The 26276-nt window shown below is 47.4% G+C and overlaps 3 protein-coding genes and 1 non-coding gene across 17 annotated transcripts in view; 2 read left to right on the forward strand and 2 right to left on the reverse strand.

Moving 5' to 3' along the window:
- Positions 1–4498, reverse strand: part of IFT81 (intraflagellar transport 81) — a 188960-nt gene extending 184462 nt beyond the window's left edge. Inside the window, exons 1-2 of one of the 6 annotated variants that reach the window (XM_073881141.1) lie at positions 4366–4492; positions 3532–3620 (exon numbers count right to left, since the gene is read on the reverse strand). The gene's annotated coding sequence lies outside the window, so the exon portion shown is untranslated. Of the gene's footprint in view, positions 1–3531; positions 3621–4194 lie in introns of all 6 variants that reach the window. The other 5 variants (XM_073881140.1, XM_073881139.1, XM_073881138.1 and 2 more) reach the window with 5 other exon arrangements.
- On the forward strand, positions 629–701 carry TRNAE-CUC (transfer RNA glutamic acid (anticodon CUC)). Its single transcript has one exon. It is a non-coding gene; the product is annotated as a tRNA-Glu (tRNA).
- On the forward strand, positions 4429–20574 carry P2RX4 (purinergic receptor P2X 4). Its single transcript, XM_025889775.2, has 12 exons — positions 4429–4562; positions 8000–8147; positions 11218–11289; positions 11385–11457; positions 11900–11996; positions 15797–15877; positions 15980–16121; positions 16221–16357; positions 18596–18689; positions 18831–18896; positions 19237–19332; positions 20068–20574. Exons 1-12 carry the CDS (start codon positions 4429–4431, stop codon positions 20092–20094), a joined length of 1167 nt encoding a protein of 388 aa, XP_025745560.1. The 3' UTR covers positions 20095–20574.
- CAMKK2 (calcium/calmodulin dependent protein kinase kinase 2) overlaps positions 17760–26276 on the reverse strand; it is a 52415-nt gene continuing 43898 nt past the window's right edge. For 5 of the 9 annotated variants that reach the window (XM_073881144.1, XM_073881145.1, XM_073881146.1 and 2 more), the window contains one exon: positions 17760–23263. In XM_073881144.1, the coding sequence (XP_073737245.1) occupies positions 23029–23263 (235 nt within the window). In that variant the 3' untranslated portion in view covers positions 17760–23028. Of the gene's footprint in view, positions 25520–26276 lie in introns of all 9 variants that reach the window. The other 4 variants (XM_025889771.2, XM_073881148.1, XM_025889769.2 and 1 more) reach the window with 1 other exon arrangement.

Here is a 26276-nt window from a genome sequence, read left to right on the forward strand (position 1 = left end):
CATATAAACAGAATCATAGAATATGTGGCCTTTTGTACCTGGCTTCTTTCACTTAGCATCATGTTCTCAAGATTCATGCACATTGCAGCATGTATTTACGGCTGAGTAATATTCCATTGTCTGGACATACCACAAGTTTTTCCATTCATCAGCTGACAGACACTTAGGGGATCTCCACGTGTTGACTATTATGAACGGTGTTGTGAACATCCATGCACAAGTTTTTGCATGAACATATCTTTTCAATTCTCTTGGGCATATAGTACACCCAGGAATGGAACTGCTAGATCACATGGTGATTGTTAACATTTTGAGGAACTGCCAAACTGTTTTCCAAAAGGGCTGCACCATTTATTTTTCCCAGCAGCAGTGTATGAGTCTTCCAATTTCTCCACAGCCTTGCCATCTTTCTGACTGTCCCTTGTTTTAATTATAGCCATGCTAAGCAGATGAAGTGGTATCTCATTGTGATCTTGATGCACATCTCCCTAGTGATATTGAACATTTTTATGTTCTTATTGACCATTTGGGTATCTTCTTTGTAGAAATGCTATTCAAATCTTTTGCCCATTTTAAATTGGGTTGTCATTTTACTGATTAGTTAGAAGAGTTAAAGAACTCTTTGTGCACCTGGCTGGCTCAGTTGGTAGAGCATGCGACTCTCAATCTCAGGGTCATGAGTTCAAGCCCCACACTGGGTGTGGAGCCTACTTAAAAAAAAAAAAAAAAAAGAATAAAAAGAGTTAGACTCTTACTTAGAATATTTAAGATACTAGACCCTTATTAGATACATGTTTTATAAGTATTTTTCACATACTGTGGGTTGCCTTTTCATTTTCTTGATGGTGTCCTCTGAAGCACAAAAGTTTTTAAATTTTTTTGTTTTTCGTTTTGTCACCCACCTGTGCTTTTGGTGTCATGTCTAAAAAACCGCTGACTAATCCAAAGTCACAAAGATTTACACTTATATTTTCATCTGAGTCTTACACGGTCTCGCTCTTACACTTGGGTGTTTGATCCATTTTGAGTTAATTTTTATATATGGTAAGAAAGACAGGGGTCCAACTTCATCATATGCATGTGGATATCCAGTTGTTCCAACACCATCAATCGAAAAGACTATTCTTTCCTCATTGAATTGTCTCGGCACCTTTACTGAAAATCTCATTTTTTTAAAAACTAAATTCCCATGGTTGTTCAGCAACTACAGTCAAACGTACGACAAATATGCAACTGCATGTGATTAAGATGTAGGTATGTGAGGTAAAAGGGTGATGGGTATTAAAGAGGGCACGTGTGGTGATGGGCACTGGGTGTTATACGCAACTAACAAATTGTTGAACACTACATCAAAAACTAATGATGTACTATATGTTGGCTAATTGAACATAATAAAAAATCCATACAGCAGCTTTGTATGATAAAAAAAAATAAAATAAAGATTTTATTTATTTATTTGAAAGAGAACACACAAGCATGAGCAGGGGGAATGGCAGAGGGAGAGGGAGAGAGAGAAGCAGGCTCCCCGCTGAGCAGGGAGCCGGGCGTGGGACTCCATCCCAGGACCCCAAGATCATGACCTGAGCTGAAAGCAGACACTTAACCACCTGAACCACCCAGATGCCCCCAAAGGAAATCTTTCAATAAGTATAACAAAAATCAGAAATAACAAAAAAGAACTGGCAGCAATTTTTCTTTCTTAATAGGACTTAAAGTAGGGAAACTACCTCTGTAGGGAGAGTTGGGACTCCCACTTTTTGCTTTATCCAGTTCTGTATTGTTCGAATTTGTTACAAAGAACATGTTTTACTTTCCTAATTGAGATGGTCTTTTAATCTTTATAAACAATTGCTTAACTTCAAAAAAAAAGGAAAAAAAAGATGTAGGTATGTGAAAAGTCCCAGCTGTAATCAGCATTTACTTTCACTTTATACAAACTAAGATTACTTAGTTTGTATAAAGTAATCTTAGTTTATATGTAAGTTATACTATGGCTAGTACACTGGGTATATTCACTGTGGTGATGGTTCCATGGGTGTGTGTGTATGTGTGTGTGTGTGTGTGTGTACATATATATATGTCAAACTTACAAAACTGTACACTTTAAATATGTGCAGTTTTTTATATGTCAATTATACCACAAAAAAGCTGTTTTTAAAAACAGATAAAGTAAGGGCAAGAATATGAATGAAGTAACTTTCTTTTCCTAATCATTTTCAAGATCAGCTTCTCTCATTGGTCCTGAGGATATAATACCAACTAGTAGTTTAGAAAAACTTACTTATACATTTCTCCTACCTGCCTTGTTCCAAAACACAAGCAAACCATTTATTTTTTAAGATTTTATTTTTAAGTAATCTCTTCACCTGGGGCGCCTGGGTGGCTCAGTTGGTTAAGCAACTGCCTTCGGCTCAGGTCATGATCCCAGGGTCCTGGGATCGAGCCCCACATCGGGCTTCCTGCTCGGAGGAGAGCCTGCTTCTCCCTCTCCCACTCCCCCTGCTTGGGTTCCCTTTCTCTCTCTCTCTCTCTGTCAATTAAATAAATAAAATCTTTAAAAAAAAAAAGTAATCTCTACACCCAACATGGGGCTTGAACTCACATACCCAAGATCCAGAGTCACATGCTTACCAACTGAGCCAGCCAGGCGCCCCCAAAACACATGCAAACCATTTAAACTCAAGATTTGTAAGGCTGGGACCATCTCATTACTGTGGGATAAATATTAACAAGAGCTGGAACTGAGTTTGGCTCTTAAGGAAAGAATTTTTAAGTCCCCTTCCAATGAGAATTTAGCAGCTATATATTCCTTTTCTACACAGAATTTAAGCCCTCCCAACTGCACCAAGCTCAATTTTGGCAGAGACTTCATCTGCCTGTTCACCCTCACATCCCTAGCATCAAGAATACTGCCAAACACACAACAGGCACTCAGTAATATCTGTCAAATGAATGGATAAAATCCCACTTAAACTTAATCACCACCTTTTCTTAGGACCATTTTGGACTGAGCCAGGTGGCAGGTCTAGTCTTCCTTCTAGCTCAACAATTCCATCTCTAGAGACAGATGCTGTCTATTTCCTTCAAATTTTATTATTCACTTTTCTCATCTGGAAAAACAAGGTGGTGCGGCTTAGGAACCTCACATCCAGGAAATGAACTAAAATATTTTATCCAAGATTATACATAGGATCCACAAACTAGAAGCAATCAGGTGAGAACGGTTAGGAAAATCATGGCATACTCTCTGGAAGAAACAGCCCATTTATTAAAAATGATCATTATGACAAGTCTGCAATAACATAGAAAACACTAGTAGTATGAACCAGGAAAAAAAAAAAACCATCATTGCCTGTGATTTACAAACTAAAATTTTATACACATCTACCTGTGAGAATTTATACTCCACGAAGGCAGGCTGTTTGGGCTTGTTCTGTTAACTGAACAGGGCCGGGCATATTTAAGGTGCTTATTAATACTTATTGAATGCATTAATGAAACTCAATATAAAATATATCTTTGAAAACATACCTGAAAGGGAATGAACAAACGTGGAAAATTATGTTCGAGGAGTAGAATCGTGGGCGTTTCCTCCACTTCCCTTTATTTTCCAATTCTCCCTAAAGTTGTGATAAAACTTCCTCAGTTGAAAGGATGGCCAGAGAAACCCTCCCCTGGCTCAGGATGCTTCTTCCCTCCTCCTTTAACTAAGGAAGCATCTGAATTGGAGTAGCGCTGTGGCCTGGCTTCAATTCCAACAGGGCCACTGTCTAGGGTGTGTGACTCCAGCCAAGGGCTCCTAGGGCACCTGACATTTAGGTTTTTCTTCCAGAGGTTGAGAAGGCACAAGCTGGGACCTCCCGAAGGGCTGCTCTTTCTCCTAAGCTGCCCCCGTCCCCCACAGGTCTACTCGTACCTCCTAGACCACCTAAAGGAGCAGCTCAGAAGCCCCCCCCCCCATCTTACCCCCCCCCCCCCGCCCCGAGGGGTAACTCATTCCCAAGGGAGAGGTCACTCTCCACCACGGCTCTATCTCCACTAAGGCAGTCACTCGTTCTCCCCGGCCCTCCAGAGGGTCATTCGTTCCCAGCGAGGAGATCACCCCTTCCTGGTAGAGCCAATGCCACTTTGCGGGGGTCGCTCGTTCTCCCCGGCCCTACCGACGAGGTCACTCGTCCTCAAGGGAGAACTCACCCCCTCTCCACGGGTCCCACTCCCCCCGAGCGAGTCGCTCGTACCGGAGAAGGACGTCGCCTTCGCCCGGCCCCCGCCCCGAGGCGCAGCACCGCCTCCTTCCGGGCCCTCCCACGCGAGTAGCGGCGCCACGGGCCGCGGGCCGCCTGGGCGGGGCTCCCGGGCGCGTACCAGGCGGCGGGCCGGGTGGCGGGGCGCAGAGCGCGGAGCCGGGCGGCGCGGTAGCAGCCGGCCATGGCGGGCTGCTGCGCGGTGCTGGCCGCCTTCTTGTTCGAGTACGACACGCCGCGCATCGTGCTCATCCGCAGCCGTAAAGTGGGGCTCATGAACCGGGCTGTGCAGCTGCTCATCCTGGCCTACGTCATCGGGTGAGCGCGGCCGCAGGCGCTGTCCCCGAGGGGCTCGGGGGTCCGGAGTGTCGCGACGGCCGGGAACTCGCCTTCTGGGTCCTGGCCGTGCACCTGCTGCTCTTGGCCTAGGTCGCCGGGCGAGCCCCGCAGGCGGCCTCGAGGCGCGGTCCGGGAGACGGCGACCGGAGGCGGATGACATACGCCTCTCCGGACCCTGGCCCCCCAGAGGGCTGGGCGGTGGGCCGGGCTCCGGGGCAGGAGACTGCTTTGATACTGTGGGGGGTTTTTTGTTTTTGTTTTTGTTTTTTTCAGGGCAAAGCCTGGCTGGACCTTCATCCTCACCTTTCCTGTTTCTTGTTCCCTGAGTTGCTCCATGCTGTCCTTTGGCTTTGCCCTTAACGTTTCAATCTTTGCACTTCACTTCCCATTCTGATGATCTGACAGAAACCAAGGCTTGGACTTTCCATTTGGTTCCTTTTCGGCCAGTGGCTTCCGGTCCTTTAAGAATCATGTGGTAACCCAAGATGATGAAGAGGTCACACTCTAAAAAGCATTTAAAGTTCACTTCGTCTTGTGGAGTTGTTGGGGTTTTTTTTGTATAGGTACCTTCCTTCGCTTCATCATTCCCCATGCTGCCCTCTTATACTTCTATATGTCCTGCCACCTTCTGTCCCCTCGCCAAGTGCTTAATTTTCATTGAGTGCACCCGTTACAATTTAATGAAACTCGAGAGAAGGTAGAAATTAACTGGGCCCACTTTCAAGGTCCACCTGGGGTGTTAATGGTGTCTACAGCTGCTGAGCTGACAGATGTTATCTGTTCTGGCATTCCTTTTCTTAGAAGGCCTAATGCTGTGGTCCCCAGCTGCACATTAGAACTTTGGGGAATCTTTTAAAAATACTGATTGCTGACTCCCATCCCCAGACCTTCTGATTTAATTGCTATGGAGTATGACTGACGCCCCAAGTGATTCTGATGGGGAGCAGTTTGAGAACCAATGTCCTAATGTTCCCTAAACCTACCTAATCACAAAAGACTCACCTGAGGAATTGTAGGAAAGTAACAGATCCTCCACCCTGGGGTGAGGCTTGGAATGTTAACATGGTCCACGGGAATTCACATGATCAGGCAGGTATGGCTTCTAACAGCTATCAGCCCAGCAGCAGTAAGTTCTGACAGGATTCAGTGAAATGGCTTCCCACATATGGGCTGTACATCAGATCCACCTGGCCCACTCCTAGGTTTGAATTTAGTGAGTCTCGTTAAGTACCACCCCCAACTCCTTGCCCCCCGGTGATTGTGATGCACCCTTGCATTTTGAGACCTGCTACCAACTGGTTAACTAAACTCACGTTGCTGGATTGGATCAGAAGCGTTTAGAATGAAGGGCTCTCAGCTTTTCCCTCTTGGCTTTTGATATTAGGGGGAGGATTAGTTTAACCCTATCTTAGGGTATCTGTAAAGTTCTAGACTACAGGAAGTATACACCGTATGATATAGTAGCCACTAGTCACCTGTGGCTTTGGAGCTCTTGAAATGTACCTACTCCAAATCAAGATGCGCTATCACCATAACATACACACCAGATTTCAAAAACATAGTGCAAAACAACCAAAAAAGTAAAGTAGCACATTAATACATCCTAGACTGATAACATGTTAAAATATTTTGGATATATTCGGTAACATAAAATCTATCATTAAAATTAATTTTACCTATTTTTCTTTTTAACATGGCTACTAGAAAGTACATTACATATGTGGCTTGTGTTACCTTTCTGCTGGGCAGCATAGCTTTCTAGGGTTCCTGGAGTGTTTGCTACCTTGATCATGAGGATCTATAAAGCAGTAAAAGCTTTGCTTTTATCCATCTTCCTATGATCAAAACCGACTCAGGATCTGAACTAAGGGCTTTTTTCTTTCTTTCTTTCTTTCTTTTAAACTCATCTCTTATCTTCCTGATCCAATTCATCTTAGACTAAACATGCATTTCTCAATTATCTAACTCTGTTATCTGTCATATGATGAGGAAATAGTTAATGACATAGTGATTCCTGTAAAACCATGTGTCTCTCTTTAGCAACTCACTGAACAATATAGTAAAATAATGGTAACCTTCCTGCCCTAAGTTTCTATGTGCCAGAATAGAATTAAATGAAAGCTTATATTGCAGCTAAATTCCTAGAACCCCTGAAGAAAAGGCCTTATTTGGGGAAAAGCCTGTCTCTGGGATGGACAATGAATATGGAGACTGGTCAGACCAGACTAAGGTATAAGTAACCAAAACCAGTGATGTTTTGAAGTCTCAGCAGCTAGGGCTTATAAGAGGAGATGGATGCTAGCCTTTCTTGTTTCTAGAAATAATAACAATAATAGTCGCTGGTAGGTGTTCAATAACAGCTCTGGCAGGAAAGAGTTCTGATTTGTAGCATTGGCCAATGTCCATGGTGGAAATACTCCCATCGTGGCCAATTTCAGCCTACAATGGCACCACAAACATTGTTCTAAACATCTAATAGGCAAAACTCATTTAACCTCAAAACTATCCTGTGAAATCCTATTATCATTCCCATCTTATTGGTGGGAAAAACAGGCATAGAGAAGTTAAGCAACTTGGCCAAAGTTATGCCTGATGAATGGTGCAGCTGAGAAATGAACCATGATCACTGGCTTCAGTTTGTGTTCCGGTGTCTGAACCACTGTGCACTAATGTCTTTAGATTTTTAGTTATTCAGACTGGTTGTAATGCCCCCAGTTCTTCCTAGAGAAGAGAAGCATACATGTGACCTGAATTCTTGGAGAAAAAATGTAAGAAACTAGTATAAAAAGTTACTTGAACAGTGAGATTCTCTTTTCTAGAGGGAGTTTAGCATACAGGGCAAGAAAAGAGGCTTCAGAGCGAAAGACTTGAGCTCAAATCCTGACTTTGTCATTCACTAGCTGTGTGACCTTAGGCAAGTGACGTAACCTCTGTGTCTGTTTCCTCCTCTGTAAAACTAGAGAATAATAAGGATATCTGCCTTATAAAGTGGTCAGGATTAAATTAGTTAATACATATATAGAGCTTAGATCAGTACCTGGCACCTGAAAACACTCAAATGGTAACTCTTCTCATAATTTTTGTCATCTCTTGGTAGTTCTGCAGGCCGTAGTGCGTTGAAAGTGCTCATATACCTAATAAAGACAGCATTCATTGAATACTTTCTTTGTGCTGATCACTATGCTAAGTGCTTTACCTACGTCATCTCATTTTTCTCCCACAAACCACCCTAAACCTGTGGTTTAGTTTATACACCCATTTTGCAGAAGTGGTAATGGAGCCCCCCAAAGTTAAGCATAAAGTCATGTAATTAGTGAACATTACACTGTCAACCTTTGGCTATCAGAGGCTCCCTAGCAGCAGTTCAAATTCACAGAATCCTTATGGCAATTTAAGGGGCCTGTTTTATTTTGTAGGTGGGTGTTTGTGTGGGAAAAAGGCTACCAAGAAACAGATTCTGTGGTCAGCTCAGTTACTACCAAAGCCAAAGGCGTGGCTGTAACCAACACTTCTACACTTGGATTCCGGGTCTGGGATGTGGCGGATTATGTGATTCCGGCTCAGGTATGCCTCCCACCGTGGCTTCTGTCCTACACCAAAACTGCTGATTAGTTCCTTTCCCTTTATTGACTTTGCACTCTTGATTAATGATTGGCAGAGTTCTAACATCACAGAGGCCCAAACTAATTGTCTTAGTCCAAGAAAGCAGTGCAGAAGGATCTCTTTCTGCCTTAAGGTCTAATAAACAATATTCAACCAGCTATGTTTCTTCAGCTTTAAATCATGGCGGGCTTAAACACAGACAACTCAGTCTGTCTCGAGCCCCGAAAGGTGGAAAAGCAAATACTTTAAATCCTGGGAAAAATTCAGGTGGAAATATTGCCTTCCCACATTTTGTATGTGCTTTATTGTTGTAAACCCACAAGGTAAATCTTTTCAGTGTAGAAAGTTGATCTGTAATTGGAGACCAAAGCCAGACCAGAAGGAAACAGACAAATCTGCATAGGATTTCATCAGGAACAGAGGAGAAGGGAAGAAAGAAAGTGTTTGATACAGCATCCTAGGATCCAGTCTGTTAATCCACAAAGCTCCAAGTTAAATACTGACTCTCTTTAGCCATGATAATGGCTATGTTCCACAGCCAGACCCTGACATATCCCTCCAAATGGCGCCTGTGTTAGGATGTCTGGGGTGGCTAAATCTCTCTCGGCTCAGAGCTTGGCAAGGGAAAGCAAGGACTTCAGAAACTCTCTTTTTCTTCAAGTGTATTCGTTTTCCCCCTGCCTTCTCAAGAGAAGGGTTTTGCAGGGTGCCCAGAGGGAGGACTGAGCAAATAAGCAATGCAGGTCAAATGGAACAGGGGATTCGCAGTTTGCGGGAGGTGGGTGGTCCTATGGGCATGCGCCAGTGTCAACAGAGAGACCACTCCTTTCTGTGAAGCCATGGCCTCGTCCTGGCAAGCTCTGGGGCCATCACACTCAGTCTGTTCACTGGGACCAAGGAAGAGTGTGGGCCCACTGCTTCTGCCCCTCAGTGGGACGGAACAGGCAGCAGCTCTGCCTTCCAGCTTAGCTCTGGCCCGGGGGCTTCGTGAGCTCCACAGAGCTCCCTTCATGAGCTTTCACAATGGCCTCCTGCTTCTCCACAGATGGAACACACACGTCAGTTTGCACCACTTCTACTTGGCTCATCTCTGGACTGAAGCTTCCCTAAGCTTAAAATAGAGAAGAAATAGGAAACAAAGAGTAAACCCTGTTGAGTTGTTCACATCTATCTCAGGAGCCGCTGGGGCAGCTTCTATAGACCACGTGAACAGCAGGTCTCTGTGGGAACACCGAGGACACTGACAGGGGTGCCAGGAGAGACACTCGGGCATCGTGCCACATCCTCAGGCCTCCTCTTGGGGTCATTTCCTGTCTCCCCAGTGGCTTGTTCTAGGCCTTTCTTTGGAAGATGCCAGCCATTCCCAGAGCTTCCACCACCTCGTCAGACCTGGGGGTGGAGATGTCTACAGACACTTTGATCCTTGAGTTACCCTGATCGCCCAGATGGCTGCCAGTGCTGACTCCACTTTTCCCGGGAGTCTGAAATGCTGAGAGAAAGCTTCTGGTATTTCATTTTAGAATGCCAGTGTTCAGTGAGGGGGAGGTCCAACTAGAATTTTTGGGCATCTTTGTCTTTTACTCCTAATGTTGGAAGGTCCTTAGCAACTGACTCTTTAGTCTCATCCCCAGTGAACTGCACTCCAGAAACTGAATCAACCATTTGGCACCTTCCTAGGAGGAGAAAACAGAACCTTCTCGAAGGGAGAAGCATCGGTTACAGACCCTGACTGGGTCTTCTCTAGAATGTTTTATTTATTTAATTTCAGTTAGGAAAGAAAACCAGCCAAACTTGGGACCTTGGTGGCCTTGTGTTTTTGTACCTCTGAGGCAACCTGGTTGGCAGACAATGTTTTGCGCACCTGTTGGATCTTTTCCCTCAACAAGCCAAGCTTTAATTAAGGAGCCACCTCAGGTGATAGGCATTTCTTTTTCCACTGAGGTGAAATTCATATGTCATAATATTAACTATTTCAGATTGAAAAATTCCGTGGCATTTAGTACATTCACAATATTATGCAACTATCACCTCCTTCTAGTCCAGAACATTTCGTTACCCTAAGAGGAAACCCCACCCCCATTAAGCAATGGCTCCCCATCCCACCCTCTGCCTTACCCCCACCTCCAGGGCAACCACTCATTCTGTATTTATGGAAACTTCATAACAAATAGAATCACGCAACAAGTGGCTTTCTGTGTCCGACTTCTTTGACTTAGCGTCCTATTTTTGAGGTTTGTCCACATTGCAACGTGTCAGGGCCCCATTCTTTTTTATGGCTGGGTCATGTTCCATTATAGATACATACACAGGTATAGATAAACACAATCTGTTTATCCATTCATCTGTCAATAGACATTTGGGTTATTTCCACCTTTGGGTCACGATGAATAATGCTGCCATCAACATACGTAAACAGTAGGCCCCACCCCCCACCCCTTATCCACGGTTTCAGTTACCCATGGTCAGCTGCAGTCCAGAAACAGATGATCCTCCTCCTCCTGACATATCCTCCGGTCAGTAGTAGCCCAAGGCTACATCACAACGCTCCCATCCCTCGCCTCCCTTCCCCTCATCCCACAGCCATTTTATCGTCACCCGAAGAAGGGTGAGTACAGCACAATAAGGTATTTTGAGAGAGAGAGGCTACATTCACATAACCATTATAGCATATTATTATAATTCTATTTTAGTATCAGTTGTTGTTAATCTCTTACTGTGTCTAATTTATAATTTAACTTTATCACAGGTACGTACGTCTCAGAGAAGACATAGTCTATATATACTATCTGCAGTTTCAGGCGTCCCCCGGAGATAAGGGGACTATGGTACAAGTATTTATTTGAATCCTGTCTTCAGTTAGGTTATAAACTCTCAGAGAACAAGAGATCAAAAGATCATTTTTTAAATTGTTTTTTGCATGGCATGTGGGAGAAGTGAAAGGTACTGTCCTATTAAATGAGTGACTGGCGTTCTTCGTGGCTTGGCTTGATTCCTTTGAAGGTAACAGGGTGATGCTGTCTCCCTTCTGCAGGAGGAAAACTCCCTCTTCATCATGACCAACATGATCATCACCGTGAACCAGACCCAGGGCTCCTGTCCCGAGGTAGGCAGCTTCTCCGGGAAGAGCCTCAGGCCTCAGGCCCCTCTCGTCGGCACCTGACTGACCACATGGCATTTCACTCTTTCTTCTTTTTCTAGCTTCCAGATAAGACCACTGTGTGTAAATCAGATGCCAACTGTGTTGCTGGCTCTTCAGGCACCCACAGCAACGGTATGAGCACGTGGCTGTGACCCCACAGCAGACACTTAGCCTGGGGAGGGCAGCCCCTGACTAGATTGCCTCCTCTGTGGGGCTTCTCTCATAGAGAAATCTTCAGGATGGAGAAATCCCCCACATTCCCCAATTCCTCCACATGACCCTGAGTGAGGCTGCTGTTCAGATTAGGGTCCCGGGATCGTCTCAACATTCACCTGTCATCTGTGCCCCAGAAGCCATCCCAGATCTTGCCCTGTGCTGGGGCTTGGCATCATCCTAGCCCTGCCCTTGGACTCAGCCATCTCTTTTCCTCTCATTTCTGGAAACTGTATAAATCCCAGAATTGGGATAGGTCAGAATTGATTGCACAGGCTGCTGTGCTGGTGCTCCCACTCTCTACCTTGCAAAGTAGAAAATAGGAGACCCCTGCAGACCTGGGTCCCCCTTGCACCTGCAGGAATTGCAACAGGAAGATGCGTGCTGTTCAATGGGACTGTGAAGACATGCGAGGTGGCAGCCTGGTGCCCAGTGGAGGATAACACCCACGTGCCCGAGTGAGTCCTGCCCGAGGGAAGGCGGCCGGGGAGTTAAGCCTCGTGTGTTGCGCTCTTGGTGTCCATGTGGAGTCAGGCTTCCGCAGGGTGGGGACCACAGGCAGCCATCAGAGGCAAGGTGGGCCACGGTGTTTGTCACTTGTGATGTCACAGCTGATTTATTTCTATGTCTGGACTCTGTCAGTTGCAAGTAACTCCAGGAAACAGTTCTCAGTGCCTTACCCAGGACACACACATAGCAGGGCCAGTTTATTGTTCAACAAACTACAAAGAGCCCAGCACGACCAGACCTAGGGCTCAAAGGACAGCTTCAGAGTCTCTACATTATGACTCTGCTTCCCCCCGTACTGGCTTCGTTTGCAGGACCCATGGTATAGTCCCGGGAGGTGGCTCTCGGCTTACATTCCCCCAAGTCTTCCAGCCCAGTTGTCCATAGAGGTTCTAGATCTGTCCATCATCACATTTTCAGCCACATCCCTCAGCCCATCACTGTAGCTGGGGCATGGATTTTGCTTATCAGCTCAGGCCTGGGTCACCTGCCCATCTCCGGAGCTAGGGTGGAGTCAGTCCCGCCCAAGGAACACAGCCTGAGAGTAGGGAGGTGTGGCTTCCAAAGGAAACTGGGGGTTCCGTTACCAGAAAAGAAGGGAACAGAGGCTGGGCCGGAAAATAATTAATGTCCACTGAGTGTTGTATAAAGTAGAGCAGGTCCAGGGTTGCCCTAGAATAACATTTTTTCCCAATAGTAATTTGCTCTGCGTGGACTGGTTAGGGTTAGAGGTAATGCTCCCAGAATTGCTTGCAACTCCAGCATTCCTTACCCAGAGTTCAGACTGAGGCCTGGATGAGGCCAGAGGCGCAGGGAGTCCCATGAACCCCATCCCAGGTGTGCTGCAACAGAAGAACCTCTGATTTCCAGATTGCTGAGGGCAGCAGCTCAGGCTAGGGAAGGAAACAGTAAAAGAAAAGGAATCTAGCATTTTTGAGGTGGAAAGGGTCTTACAGGGCTGTGCCCCCTCCCTAACACCAGTGCCACTGGCCGTGGGTGTCTACTGAGCGCTCGCAATGTGTCTGGAGCCAATAAACTGCTCTGTGTAAAATGTACTCCAGAGTCCAAAGACATTATGGGGGGAAAATATATATATATATGTATAAAATTAATATTATGTGTTTACCTGGTGAAGTAATACTTTAGATATATTGGGTTATTATACAAAAGTTAATTTCACTTGTTTCTTTTTGCTTTTTATTTTTTTTTAAGATTTTATTTATCTGAGCGAGAGAGAGAGAGCACACATGCAGGCAGCATGAGGGAGCAGGGAGGAGGGAGCAGGGGAGGGGGAGGGGCAGAGGGAGAGGGAGAAGCAGACCCCCCGCTGAGCAGGGAGCCCAACTCAGGGCTGGATCCCAGGACCCTGGGATCATGACCTGAGCCAAAGGCAGATGCTTAACTGGTGGCGACTGAGCCACCCAGGCGTCCCTTCTTTTTACTTTTTAATGTGACTACTAGGAACTTGGAATTACGAGATGGTTTGTATTTGCGTCTCATATTTTCATTGGACATCAAGGTTATAGATTTAATCCTGTGGAAGGTGATTTTTTATTAAAGATTTATTTATTTACTTTAGAGAGAGCGAGCACAAGGGGAAGGGGCAGAGGGAGAGGGAGAGAGAGTCCCAAGCAGACTCTGCGCTGAGCGCAGAGCAAGACACGGGGCTCAATCTCACAACCCTGAGATCATGACCTGAGCTAAAATCATGAGTCGGATGCTCAACCGACTGTGCCACCCAGGTGCCCCCAGTGGAAGGTGATTTTTAAGTGTACAGTGATACATACAATAACATGAGTCACATAGATAGACATTCCCATATCCGTTCAAATTCAGCTTCTATACTTATATCAAGAAGGAAATCTTGGTTTGGGGTGTCTATTGTCACTTGCTGATTTCCATTTCTCACAGAGAATAATCCCCAGATCAGCACCTTGGGCAAACAGGAATATTAACTACAATGTTTAGTAATATTGTTTTGATTAGATTACATTTATTTGAACAGTGACCGCTGACTTGGGGCCAATGATACCTGTTATGGTCATGATGGAAAATTTCATTTCAAAATGAATGCCAATTTAAAAAGTAAATTGATCGTAAAAGTGGAAACAACCCAAATGTCCATCAACAACAGAGAGAGAGATAAACAGGTTACAGTCCATCCATGCAAGGGAATATGACTCAGGCATAAGAAAAGAATGAAGTGTTACATGCTACAACATGGATGAACCTGGAAAACAGGGTGCTAAGTGAAAGAAACCAGACACAAAAGGGTACATACTGTATGATTCCATTCATCTGAAAGATCCAGAGTAGACAAATCTAGAGAAATAAAAAGTAGATGAGTAGTTCCCAAAGGCTGGGCGGAAGGGAGGATAGGTAACTACTGTTAAATGGGTACAAAGTTTCCTTTGGGGGTGATAGAAATGTTCTAGAACCAGATGTTGGAGATGGTTTGCACATTGTGAATGCGTTTAATGCCGCTGAATTAAACACTTTAAAATGGTTAATTTTACGTTATGTGAATTTCACCTTAATTTTTTAAAAACGGTGAGTCAATCTTAAAAGTATTGCATATGAGGGGCTCCTGGCTGGCTCAGTGGGTAGAGCGTGTGACTCTTGACCTTGGGATTTTGAGTTTGAGCCCCCACACTAGGTGTAGAGATTACTTAAAAATAAAATCTTTTTTAAAAAAAAGTATTGCATATGAGGTAGACAGATGTGGGGGGAAAGTTATAGTATAGGGAATGACAGGGGCGCCTGGGTGGCTCAGTTGGTTAAGCATCTGCCTTCCGCTCAGGTCATGGCCCCAGGGTCCTGGGATTGAGCCCCACATGGGGCTCCCTGCTCAGTGGGGAGTCTGCTTCTCCCTCTCCCTCTGCTGCTCCTCTTGCTTATGCATTCTCTCTCTGACAAATAAATAAATAAAATCTTAAAAAGAAAAAAGTATAGGGAATGACAGTAGTTCGAAAAATCCTGATATAATGCATCCCTCTGGATACAGGGATGAGGGGATTTGAAGCCCTGGGAAAAGTGCCTTGGTCAAGGCCTTTCTCTTTGCTGTGTGGCCTTGCTTCTGTCTCAGGGTTGAGAAGACTGTTGATACTCTTTCTAAACTCAAAGATTCCACCTGGATCAGGGGAGCCCCCCCCACACACACACAGAGGGATCTGCCTACAGTGCTGGATTCTCCGTAGAAACCCACCAAAGAAGTGGGGTCCCCTCGGAGCCCCAGATTCAGCTTGTACTGTCAACACAGAGCTGACGTGGCACCTCAGAGTCGAGGCCCTGCGCCAACAGACACATGATTTTTATGTACTTTTGAGATGAGGTCAGGATCCACCCTGTGGGTGAACTTACCTTTGCTTTGACTTGTAAAACCAGATCTGTGGAGCCTTCCCCTGAGAGCGCCTGAGGGAGGCGAGCTCTGGAACCCCACAGCTGCAGGCTGAATAATTTCCCCAGGAAGCCACTAGGCATCACCCCTCCTTCACTATTCCTCCAGCTCTTAAACTCCCACTGCCTTCAGCAAGAGGCATGAGAGGAAGAAATGGAAAGGCTTGGTTGAGTCTCCCCTGCTGACCTAGTGTTTATGCAGAGGAGAGTAGGAAATGCTCGAGATGTGTCACTTTTTTTCTTGACATAATGACATTGTAAGGCACATGTGCACGTGCTTTGTTAAAACATTGCCTAAGGATGTGATATACATATATGTGTACTTTTATTAACGATACATTACGATTTTTTTCAGACCTGCTTTTTTAAAGGCTGCGGAAAACTTCACTCTTTTGGTTAAGAACAACATCTGGTACCCCAAATTTAATTTCAGCAAGTAAGTGGTGGCTGGCCGAGGGAGTTTCCCCGTGTTTTAGAGCGACTTCTGGCTCTTCTTTGAGGCTTTCCTAGCTTCATTTCTGCTTCCTCTTGATTTCAGGAGGAATATTCTTCCCAACATCACCACTACCTACCTCAAATCGTGCACTTATGATGCTGTAACAGATCCCTTCTGCCCCATATTCCGTCTTGGCAAAATAGTGGAGAGCGCAGGGCACAGCTTCCAGGACATGGCCATCGAGGTAGGCACGGGCCCCTGGCCTCTCTGACGGTTTTCAACACGCCTCATTCTAGAATGGGCCCCGAGGAAAGCTTGCTCTGTCTCTGCTCACAACCCACAGGGAGGCATCATGGGCATCCAGATCAACTGGGACTGCAACCTGGACAGAACCTCCTCCCTCTGCTTGCCCAGGTACTCCTTCCGCCGCCTGGACACCCGGGATGTGGACCACAATGTGTCCCCTGGCTACAATTTCAGGTAGGCCTGAGCTTGGGCCCCGGTTCTCTTGTGTGGGGGCCGGGGGCAATGGTGGCTGGATCACTCCCCAGTGGGGGCATCCATGCCCATCAAAGACCAGCACTCACTCAGCACCCCAAGGGCAGGTGGGAAGGCTAGGTGCCAGAGACAGTGTTCAAGCAGAGCCTTGTACCTGTACTGATGTTGAGGAGCGGGTGAGCTTGTGATCCTCTGGACCAAAGACCTCTGGGGCCTGACCCAGGAATTAGTTTCTCAAAGACCAGGTCTGCCCCTGGAATCTCCAGGGTACGGGGGATACAAGTTTAAGCCTCAGGAAAGGCCTTCACTGGCATTTCCCTGCTGAAAGTACCATATATGAGTGTCCTGGGGCTTTTAACAAAGTGGGTGGCTTGAAACAACAGGAAGTTACTCTCTCCTAGATCTGGAGGCCAGAGGCCCCAAATCGGTATCAGCAAGGCCAGCCACCTTCTTTGCCTCTTCCGGGTTCTGGCGGCTTCCTGCGATGCTCAGTGTTCCTTGGCTCATCACTCCTGTCTCTCCCACCCTTGTCACATGGCCTTCTTCCCTCTAGGCACATCTCTGTGTGTCCCCTCCTTATAGGACACCAGTCATATGGAATCAGAGTCCACGCTAATCCAGTATGAGCTCAGCTTAACTCATTCCACCTGAAAAAACCCTGTTTCCCTACTTGCATTTCACATTCACAGGTTCCAGATGGCTACAAATCTTGGGTGACAGTGTTCAACCCAGGAGAGCTGGTCATTTGATGGAAGGACCTAGGGGCCAGGGTCAGGTTTGCCACTTCCTTGAGGCAGCAAAAACCTTAGCCATGTATGTTTTCGTGGGCGCTCTGTGGCCTCTTTCACGAATTTTGCCACCTTTAAACAAAGCAGCCCTACCAGGGGCCACCCGAGTAGGTCTGAGGTCCTTTTGTGTTGCACTTGTCTCCCTCTAGTGGTGACGTGTCACAATCAAAGACACGTGGGATCATAGAACCATCCGGAACTGCAGTCGGCTATCATTTTGAACCATCTGGCTCGCTGATACTGGGGCAGATATTTGAATTTTTTTTTTTTCCTAGGAAAGAAATTAGGTTTGGGTTGCTCTAGCTCTGTTACACAGTTCTAGAAACTATTGTGGAAAACCTCAAGCTTGGGTCAGAACCTCGGGACAGAGAGAAGCTTATGGGAGCCCTCACCAGAAGGACACCCATCCCCCTGACCTCCGCTGGTATCAGGCCCCACCTGAATTCCCCAGGCCCGACCAGGGCATGGATGCCGTGGGCCAGACCAATCATGGCCCAGGAGTTCAGGCTTCTCTGAACCAATGTCCTGTATAACACGGGCAGCAAATGGCATCATGGCTCAACAGTGCCCCCATCACCACCATTCCCCCTTGCGGGTTTTCTTTTTTTTTTTTTTTAATAGCTTTATTGAGGTATCTTTCACCTAACACACAGTTCATCCATTTAAAGTGTGGGATTGAATCGTGTTTAGTCTAGTCATGAAGTTGTAGGACTATCACCACAATTTTAGAACATTTTCATCACCTCAGCGAGAAAGCCCATACCCTTCAGCCATCACCTCTGTCCTCCCTTCTACCTCAGTCCCCGCCAACCACCGTCTACTTCCTGTCTCCCTGGACTCCCATATAAAAGGAATCACACACTGTGTGGCCTTCTGTGACTGACTTCTTTCCCTCAGTATCATGTTTTTTTGAGTTTCATCCATGTTGTAGCATTTATCATTACTTTATCTCTCTTTATGGCCAAATAGTATTCCGTTGTGTGGAATTTTATTTATTTTATTTTATTTATTTATTCATTTATCCATCGATGGGTCAGTGGTTCTTTAAAAAGATGTCCAATGCTGATTCTGTGAGTTTTGTGGAGTTTCGTGGCCAGCTCCATGCCCCTACCCACAAGGCAGGCCCGGGGTTTGCTGCTTGCTGACCATATTCTGTTAGTGGCCAGGATCTCCTTGAGACAGGCAGGTGGCTCAGCTGTGATATGGATGATATTCAGAGTGAGAGGTTCCGGCTCAGCCGTAGGAGGCGACAGTGATGCTGGAAGAGTTCTTCTGGTGCCCCATGGGCCCTGGCACCCTCCTGCCAACAGCCCAGTCCTCACGCTGCATGCCCCACAATGGCCGGGATAGGCCTTGAGATGCTCAGGTGGATCCAGCCACCTGTCTGTCCCTGCCCTGTGCCTTCTGCCTCTCACCTGTCCTCCTTCCCTAGGTTTGCCAAGTACTACAGTGACCTGACTGGTGCTGAGCGCCGCACGCTCATCAAGGCCTATGGCATCCGCTTTGACATCATAGTGTTTGGAAAGGTAGCCTGGCCACCCCTTCCTCTCGGGGCTCTGGTTCAGACCCAGGCTTCTGGGTTGGCCAGAGACAAGGGGCCCTCTCCCCACCTTTTATCTGCTCATGCCCTCTATCACAACTTTTCCTTTTTCTCCTGTCATTTGTAGGCTGGGAAATTTGACATCATCCCCACCATGATCAACGTCGGCTCCGGTTTGGCGCTCTTAGGGGTGGTGAGTGACTTAGACTGCTCCTTCACCCCCAGGCCTGGGGCCCTCCTCAGCAGTAGTTAGCCCAGTGAGGTGAGACCCTTCACTGGCATCTTGGTTCTTCCCCTTGACCCTAAACTCGTCTCTAGAATGGACCCTCTAAGGCTTGTTGCCCTTGCCTCCAGCCCCACCTCACCTTCGCTTCTCCAAGATCACAGCCCTTGGGGCCTCACCTTTTCCAGAGAGGGGGAGCCTTGCCTTTACTTTCCTTGAAAGATTCTAGGCTTTGTGGGAAGGGGCATGCGCAGAATAGCAGGGGCGAAAGCATCCTGGCTCATTCTCTCTCACCCTGTGCCACACTCAGGCGACGGTGCTATGTGACGTCATAGTCTTCTACTGCATGAAGAAAAGATACTACTACCGGGAGAAGAAATACAAGTATGTGGAGGATTATGAGCAGGTAGGCCACCTCCTGAACTCCAGAAGGCAGGAAGGTCCAAGCACCTTGCCTCCTGCACCTCTTTCTTGTACCAGTGGTGAGCAGGAGTACTGGGCCTTCTGGGGGAGACCCCAGCGCAGCGGTGCTATTGGGCATGTGGTCAACCCAGGAGGCCGCACACCGCTCCTTCTCTGCTCCACTTCTAGACCATCCCTCTTTAAAATCTAGCCTCGGGACACCTGGGTGGCTCAGTCGGTTAAGTGTCTGCCTTCGGCTCAGGTCATGAACTCAGGGTCCTGGGATCAAGCCCCGCATCGGGCTCCCTGCTCAGCGGGGAACCTGCTTCTCCCTCTCCCTCTGCCTCTCCCCCTGCTTGTGCAAGTGCGCACTCTCTCGTGCTCGCTCGCTCTCACGCGCATGCGTGCATTCATTCTCTCTCAAATAAAATCTTTTAAAAAATAATAAAATAAAATGTAGCCTCATTTTGATTAGTGACATCTCAGGTTAGTTACAATAATGAATATTATCACAAAACCCCACACGAAACTTGCCTTGCATGGCAAGAGGGGTTGGGTACCATGCTTTGAGACCCCCTGCATGAGGACTAACCTGAGTATGTTCCATTGTGAAGGGCTGCCCAAAAGTCCTGGCTCTCACCCGCCCCAAGTGGTCCAGACGTACCTGTGGGCAGCACGTGGTGGGTGTACATTTATCCATAGGCATATCAATCAACGATAAGCATATCATTCTTTGCAGGGTCTTGGCGGTAAGATGGACCAGTGATGCTTCCTCCACACCTGGGCTCCCCCCCCGCCCTCATCAGATCACAGCCAAGAGGGAGAAGAGGCTGCCGTGTCACTTCAGAGAAGGTTCCAGATTCTGAATCCATCTCCACTGCACAGGAACTTCATGGTCGCCCAGCTGTTTGTGTCTAGGATGTGAATAGTAAACCACCCTGACACTTGGGGGTGTTGGGGTGACCTCTGGCCCAAGGGCGGTGGTGCTCCTGCCACTGCAGGCCTGGGGCCTCATCCAGAGCCAGCCTTCCTTGGGGGGCTCCCAGCTCCAGCTCCCTGTGAGATAGGCCCAACTGAGGCCCGGCAGCTCGGTTCAAGCACTTTATGAGGAAAGGAAGGACAGCCAGGTGTGGTCGCTGGACCTCTAGCACGCAGGGGCATCTGTGCTGTCACGGGACAGTGTCTGTCCTTTGAGAAAAGGCACGTTGAGGTGGTCAAGGACCAAACATTAAAACGATTTTCTCAATCTTTGTGTGGTTTCATAGCACGAACTAGAACTTTCCTCCCTTCCCTTTTACTTCAACCAGTAAACCCATTTGTTGTCCCAGCTCACTGTGCTCAGAAAAAAACTTCCTGAAGCAGTCTGCAGTTGGAGCTTAGGCGTTTTCCCCCTGCTTCGACCTTCTCTTGAAGGCCTGGGAGTTTTGATTTTTGTCAGGTTGTGTTCCTACAGAATTTACAAGATTTTGTCCTGTAGTGACTACTTGTCTTACCCGTGTGTGCTGGTGTTTTGTTTTGTTTTACCCAAAATTGTGGTACTACACTGTGGAGGACACAATTTTAGATAAGAACATGGTTTATCCTTCTTCCCTCTCCATTCGCTTTCCAGAAGTCTCCAAGCCACAAGCAGCACCACCTACACCTACTTTGCTTGAAATGTTAATGAAGTTATTTCTAGCTGCGCCTTCACACCGACTTAATTCTGCAACAAGTCTTCAGGATCTCCTTAAAGAAAGCTGCTTGCCCCCCCACCCCGCCGCCAATCACGAATTCATTTCCAAGTACTGAAGGGAACGTTTATTTTAGAATTGCCTGCTTCTGCTGGATAAAACCTGGGCTTTTCTTGCTTTGGGGGGTGGGAAACGTTTACTGAACCCCTTTGAAAAAGCTCTGGTTCGTGCTGCCTTTTTGGGGGAAAAAAAAAGGCCTGCCTGAACACACGGATCGAGTGGAGCTGGAATTTTTTAGGGATGGCTTTTCATCTTGCAGCCTAAAACACAATAGTTACTGGGGTCGGGGGGAGACTTCTCTTTGCCTCCCTTTTTCTCGGAATGCTAAGGCCAGCTGGGGTGAAGGATGGGGGAGGCATTGCTTACTTTACTCACCAGGTCTTCAGCTATATTCCCACTTGCTGGCCCTCCCTGGTACTGCTGCTTAAGGAGGAGGGGTCCTTGACCTTTGCACCCATGGAGGGCCTTCCAGGAGTCTCTGGAACTCCTAAAACTCTGCAAAGCAATGCACCTGTGTGCATTTCTTTTGGCTTTCATTAGATTCTCAGTGGGGTCTTTGAATAGGAATACCTGCTCTTGACTCTTAAAGACCAGTATTCCAAAGTTATATTTCTGCAACAACAGAACAAGGAGCGTTCACACTTCATCTGCTGTCCCTTCATAACAGAAAGCCAAGGTTCAAAGCCAGTAAGGCAATGCCATGGGCTGGATTCACATTTGGAGGGCAGGGAACACCCAGACCCTAGACTGGAGGAAGCATCAGTTCTAAAACAGTCTCCAAACGCCATGAAAACTGTCCAAGCTCTGTGGAACCCTGCATTTGCTGACAAAATTAGAGCCCTTGGACAACTGACTTAACTTTTCTGAGCCTCAGTTTACAGAGGATGATCCATAAAATGGGATAAATACCCACCTTGCGGGGTGATGTGTCCTACAACATGCCTGCTCACAGGATGTGTTCCATGTGTAATTAATACTGCTCCCAGAGCTGCTCACCTAGTTGGTCTCCAACAGAAGAATCTAGCAATTACCTGCCTGCTAAAGCAGTGCCTCTCAGACTTCCGTGGGCACATGAGTCACCTGGGGATCTTGTTTAAATGGGGCCCAGGAATTTGCACCTCCAACCCACTCCCAGGAGATGCTGATGCTCCCGGTCCAGGGACCATGCTTTTAGTAGCAGGATACTAGGACATGGTTACACAGACATGAATAATGTAATGCTGAATACATTAGCCCTGACTTGGGCATCTGATCTCACAGTCAGCCTAAGGAAGAAAAACAGACGTAAGGACGGATGTCCTACAGACATCTGTAAACAGTGACCAACAAAAATACCTCCGAAAGGCCCAGGCTTTGCACCATTTTGCTGTCTGTTTATTTCAAGTTTACAGAGAAGCTTAAACATCTGTGGAAAAACACCAAAGGCTTATTTTTCTCTTAAATTCATGTACTTTTAAGTGATAAATACACAGTATTTAACTTTGTACACCTGATAAAAAGGAAAATGCATAGTAGAAAGGATCAGGAATAAAACAGAAGCATCGGGCATTAAATCAGACACAGAATAGAAAAGTCAGCAGTCCCACGAAACTCGGCCCATAAAGCTGCAAAGAGGATGGGAACCGACGACCTTGAAACCTTCTCTAGCACCTTGGAAGCAAGTGGAGGTCATGGTTCCTCCCCCCACCAACGCAAAGCTCCCTTTTGGAAGATGAATGAGAGCAAACGGTTGAGCCCATGCATCTAAATGCTCAGGTATTCGCCTCCTCGTTCCGGAAAGGCTTTAAGGATGGGAGCCCTAACTCACGGGAAAGGCCAAACCCCTTGGGAGATGGCCTCTCCAGCCCCCAGAGCCAACAAGGGGCTAGCTAAGGCTTTCTGGGAGCCCCCGGTAAGCCTGTCGAAGAGACAGGGAAAGTGGAGCAGGGCAGAAGAAGATGGGGCAAGAACTTGTGCAGGCCCCAGGTTGCTTACACCAACTTGGTCCCACAGATGAGCCAGCAATGAAAGAAACTGATAGGGCATCCTTTTTGCTCACCCGGAGAAGCTGCCCATGATGGCTTCTCCCCTTTCCCAACAGAGCCAGCTTCCGAAAAACCAATGTTTGTGCTCCCAGAAAACGGTAGCCCCACCGCTTGACGGTACGGCCCTCTGCTTATACTTTTTGCGGGGAGCAGTTCCTTCGCACAGCTTTCTTTGGTGTTTCTTTGGAAAAAAAAAAAAAAGTTGTGAACCCACCCGCCTAAACAGCCGGCATTCCGCGTATGAAATCTTACGTGGGTAGTTTTGTGGCGGAAGAAACAGTCTTGCCCGATGCAGCTGTGTAAACAGGAGTTCTGCAGAGAGCTTGCTACCTGCCCGCCCCGGGCGAGCCGCTCGTCCAGGCCAGAGTCCACACAGACAGGCCGGGACTAAGGACAGGTTGACTTGAACTACTGCAAGGTGCTTATTGCAAGCTAACCAGACCCCATCTGCTCCCAGAAGGGATGGTGCCTATAAATACAAACAAGCGCAGGAACGCCAGAGGAAGTACCAGGTTACAAAAAGAAAGCAAGCAGGCCAGACAACCCTTCATCTGACGGTTGTCCTTTGCTCTCCGAAACCAGCATTCCTTAATTCTGTACTGCTTATAAGATAGCAAGAAAAGTCTGGCTAAATGACAGTCAAGAGCTTACGAAGGTCTGTGGAAGCCAAGAACACCCAGGTTCTGTGAATGCACTGGGTAGCGGGGGCACAAGGCCTTGCTCCCATCTCTCTGCAAAAAGTCCTCCTACCAGCGATGATCAGACAGAAACTACAGGAGAACATGTCCTCTCAGCCCAGTTACTGACACTATTTCGCCCAAGCCAGAGTCCACAAAACACTGGCAATCTCCCAGAGCAAAGGCCTTCCTGTTTTCCTCCCCCGTGAACTTCACACTCAGCCATGTGTGGCTCTGAAAGAAGTCACACTTGAACTGCAGTGAGAATTCCCAGTATGAGTTGGAACCCAAAAAGATAAACCTTTTCTGTCTGGGACTTTTGGCTTACAAAGCAGAACTCCCTGTGCCAAGCCCTGGTTCTCCTGGACCCTGAGGACTGCTCTGGGTTTCAACAATCCTCTCTAAAAGGGTGCCCCAAAGTTTCTGTGTAGATCCTAACAGAGCTTTGCCAGTAAGGATGATCATTTGTTTCCGCTGAAGCAGAGTATTTCCTCACTGGCCCTCCAGAAACTAAGTGCTTCACTGACGGCAACATCAGCTAGTATTTGAGAAAACAAAACCTTGGCAGTCTCTAGAATACACAGGTTACAAACAGACCAAGCTGCTAATATACAGGCACAGATTTCATTGGCTCTAACTCTGATCACATGCCTGAAGCCGTGGAAAGTATTCTGGAAGCTCTAAATGATCTCTGAACTACTCTAGAGTTCAGTCTAGTTTGAGAATCGAAAATATTTTATTTACTCGTAAGCCATGTAATGTACATGGAAGTGTAGGATTTCACCCTGAAGTTTTTGTCATTTAACAAGAGATTGACCAGAGCTCCGTTAATATTTCAGAAACCCACTGTGAGTGGCTATCAGTCCTTTAGGTAAAACCTCCCCCCCCCCCCCCCCCGCCCCACAACAACCACGGAACGCCCTTCGAGGGGCGGAAAATCCCCTTTGCGAAGCAATTAAGCTTCCAGCCCTTTCCCTTTTCCTGACTACAACTCTACCCATAAAAAAATGTAAAGTCCTTCTTACAAATAAGGTGCATTGAAGCTCCCTGCAGCTAACTGAGGGCTAGCCCTGCCCGGTCCCCGTGACCCACAGTCCTGGAAGGTGCCACAGGCTTGGCGTTTGGGGCTTTCAGGGTTCGCAGGAGGAGTCACACCCCCCTTCCTCTCCCTTTCAAACGCAGCAACTAACTCTGTGGTCTCAGCCCACACCGCCAGAGTTTTCTGCCAGTTTTGCATGATTTTCAAACCCCACACACATTCACTTGGTATATCTGACATGGTTCTGAGTTTACAATGAAGGATTTTTGGCATAAAAACGTTTTAAAAAGCAATTGTCCCAAAATGCATGTGGCTTTGGGTCTGCAACTCCTCACACCCGCCCGTTCAGCCAGCCAGCGGCCAAGGTCGATGTCATGGAGTCAAGTCTTTTTTTTTTTTGTCCCCTTGAAAACAACAAAGGAAGAAAAACAAAACAAAACAAAACAAAACACCAGAGATGACGGTCAAGGCTCTACACACGTGCTGGGTTTCCGTAGGACATGCTGCTATGGAAACGCAGGGTGCAGCCTGCATGCGAGGTCGCGCGTCCGGGCAGCTACTCCGTCACCTCGTCGGGCCGCAGAGGATGCATGCGAGCGCGGGGGCCGGGGGCCAGGGCCCCCCAACTCTCGGCACGGGGACCGCCTTTCACAAGAGCACTTCCTCCTCCCCCACGGGGGGCGGGTCGGGGCCCCGGAGGCTGTCTTCGCTGCCTTGCTTCCTGCTCACCGAACAGAAAACCCACGTTAAGGCAAGGCTGCCACGGCCTGAGCCGGCGTCTCCCGCGTTCCCACACCACCTGGAACGTCACTGACTTCACTTTTCCCTTCAGAGTCTCTCCCCTTTTCTCGCCTATATGAAGTTTCAAAGGAGACTTTGTATCCCCTTCTGTAAATGGAAAAGCAGCATCATTTGCCAAAAATAGAAGGGAACTATAAAAATAGATGCGAACCTATCTGTGTAACACCTAAAATCATCCCATGTGAGTAGTGTGCAGCCAGCGATGGGGTCTGTTCACAGAGGTTTTTAGGTATCTTGATGTGTCCCCCCCAGCCCCCCACCCCAAGCTTCCTTCTTCAGGATAACGTTGAAGATTCTTCAGTCACCTGAAGGTGAGCTTCCTGGGGGCAGCAAGCAGGACCACCTGGGTTTGGCCTGGCACAGAGCCAGCCTTTTGGAAATGGTGGTCAAGAGGAACGTCCCCAGCACACAGGCCCACGGGACACCTTGGATGGAGAGAAGGGCCCTCCTCTTGGCGATGTGAGTGATCAGAGCAGGAAAGACCAAGGAGGTGGGAGGAAAGGTGTCCTTGTGTACCTGAGAGGTCATATCCTGAAGTGCCCCCGGCTCGACCTGCCTGGGGGTGGGGGGAGGTGGGGGGCGGGGAACGGACACAGGTTGAACTAAGGAGTTAGGAAGGAAAATCCCTGAGGAGAAGCCCAAATCACTTGCCACCAGCCAACAATAATGGTCCCTTC

Source organism: Callorhinus ursinus, unplaced genomic scaffold (assembly GCF_003265705.2).
Source record: "Callorhinus ursinus isolate GAN/ISIS: 27379988/994484 unplaced genomic scaffold, GSC_fseal_2.0 scaffold41, whole genome shotgun sequence".
NCBI lineage: Eukaryota > Metazoa > Chordata > Mammalia > Carnivora > Otariidae > Callorhinus > Callorhinus ursinus.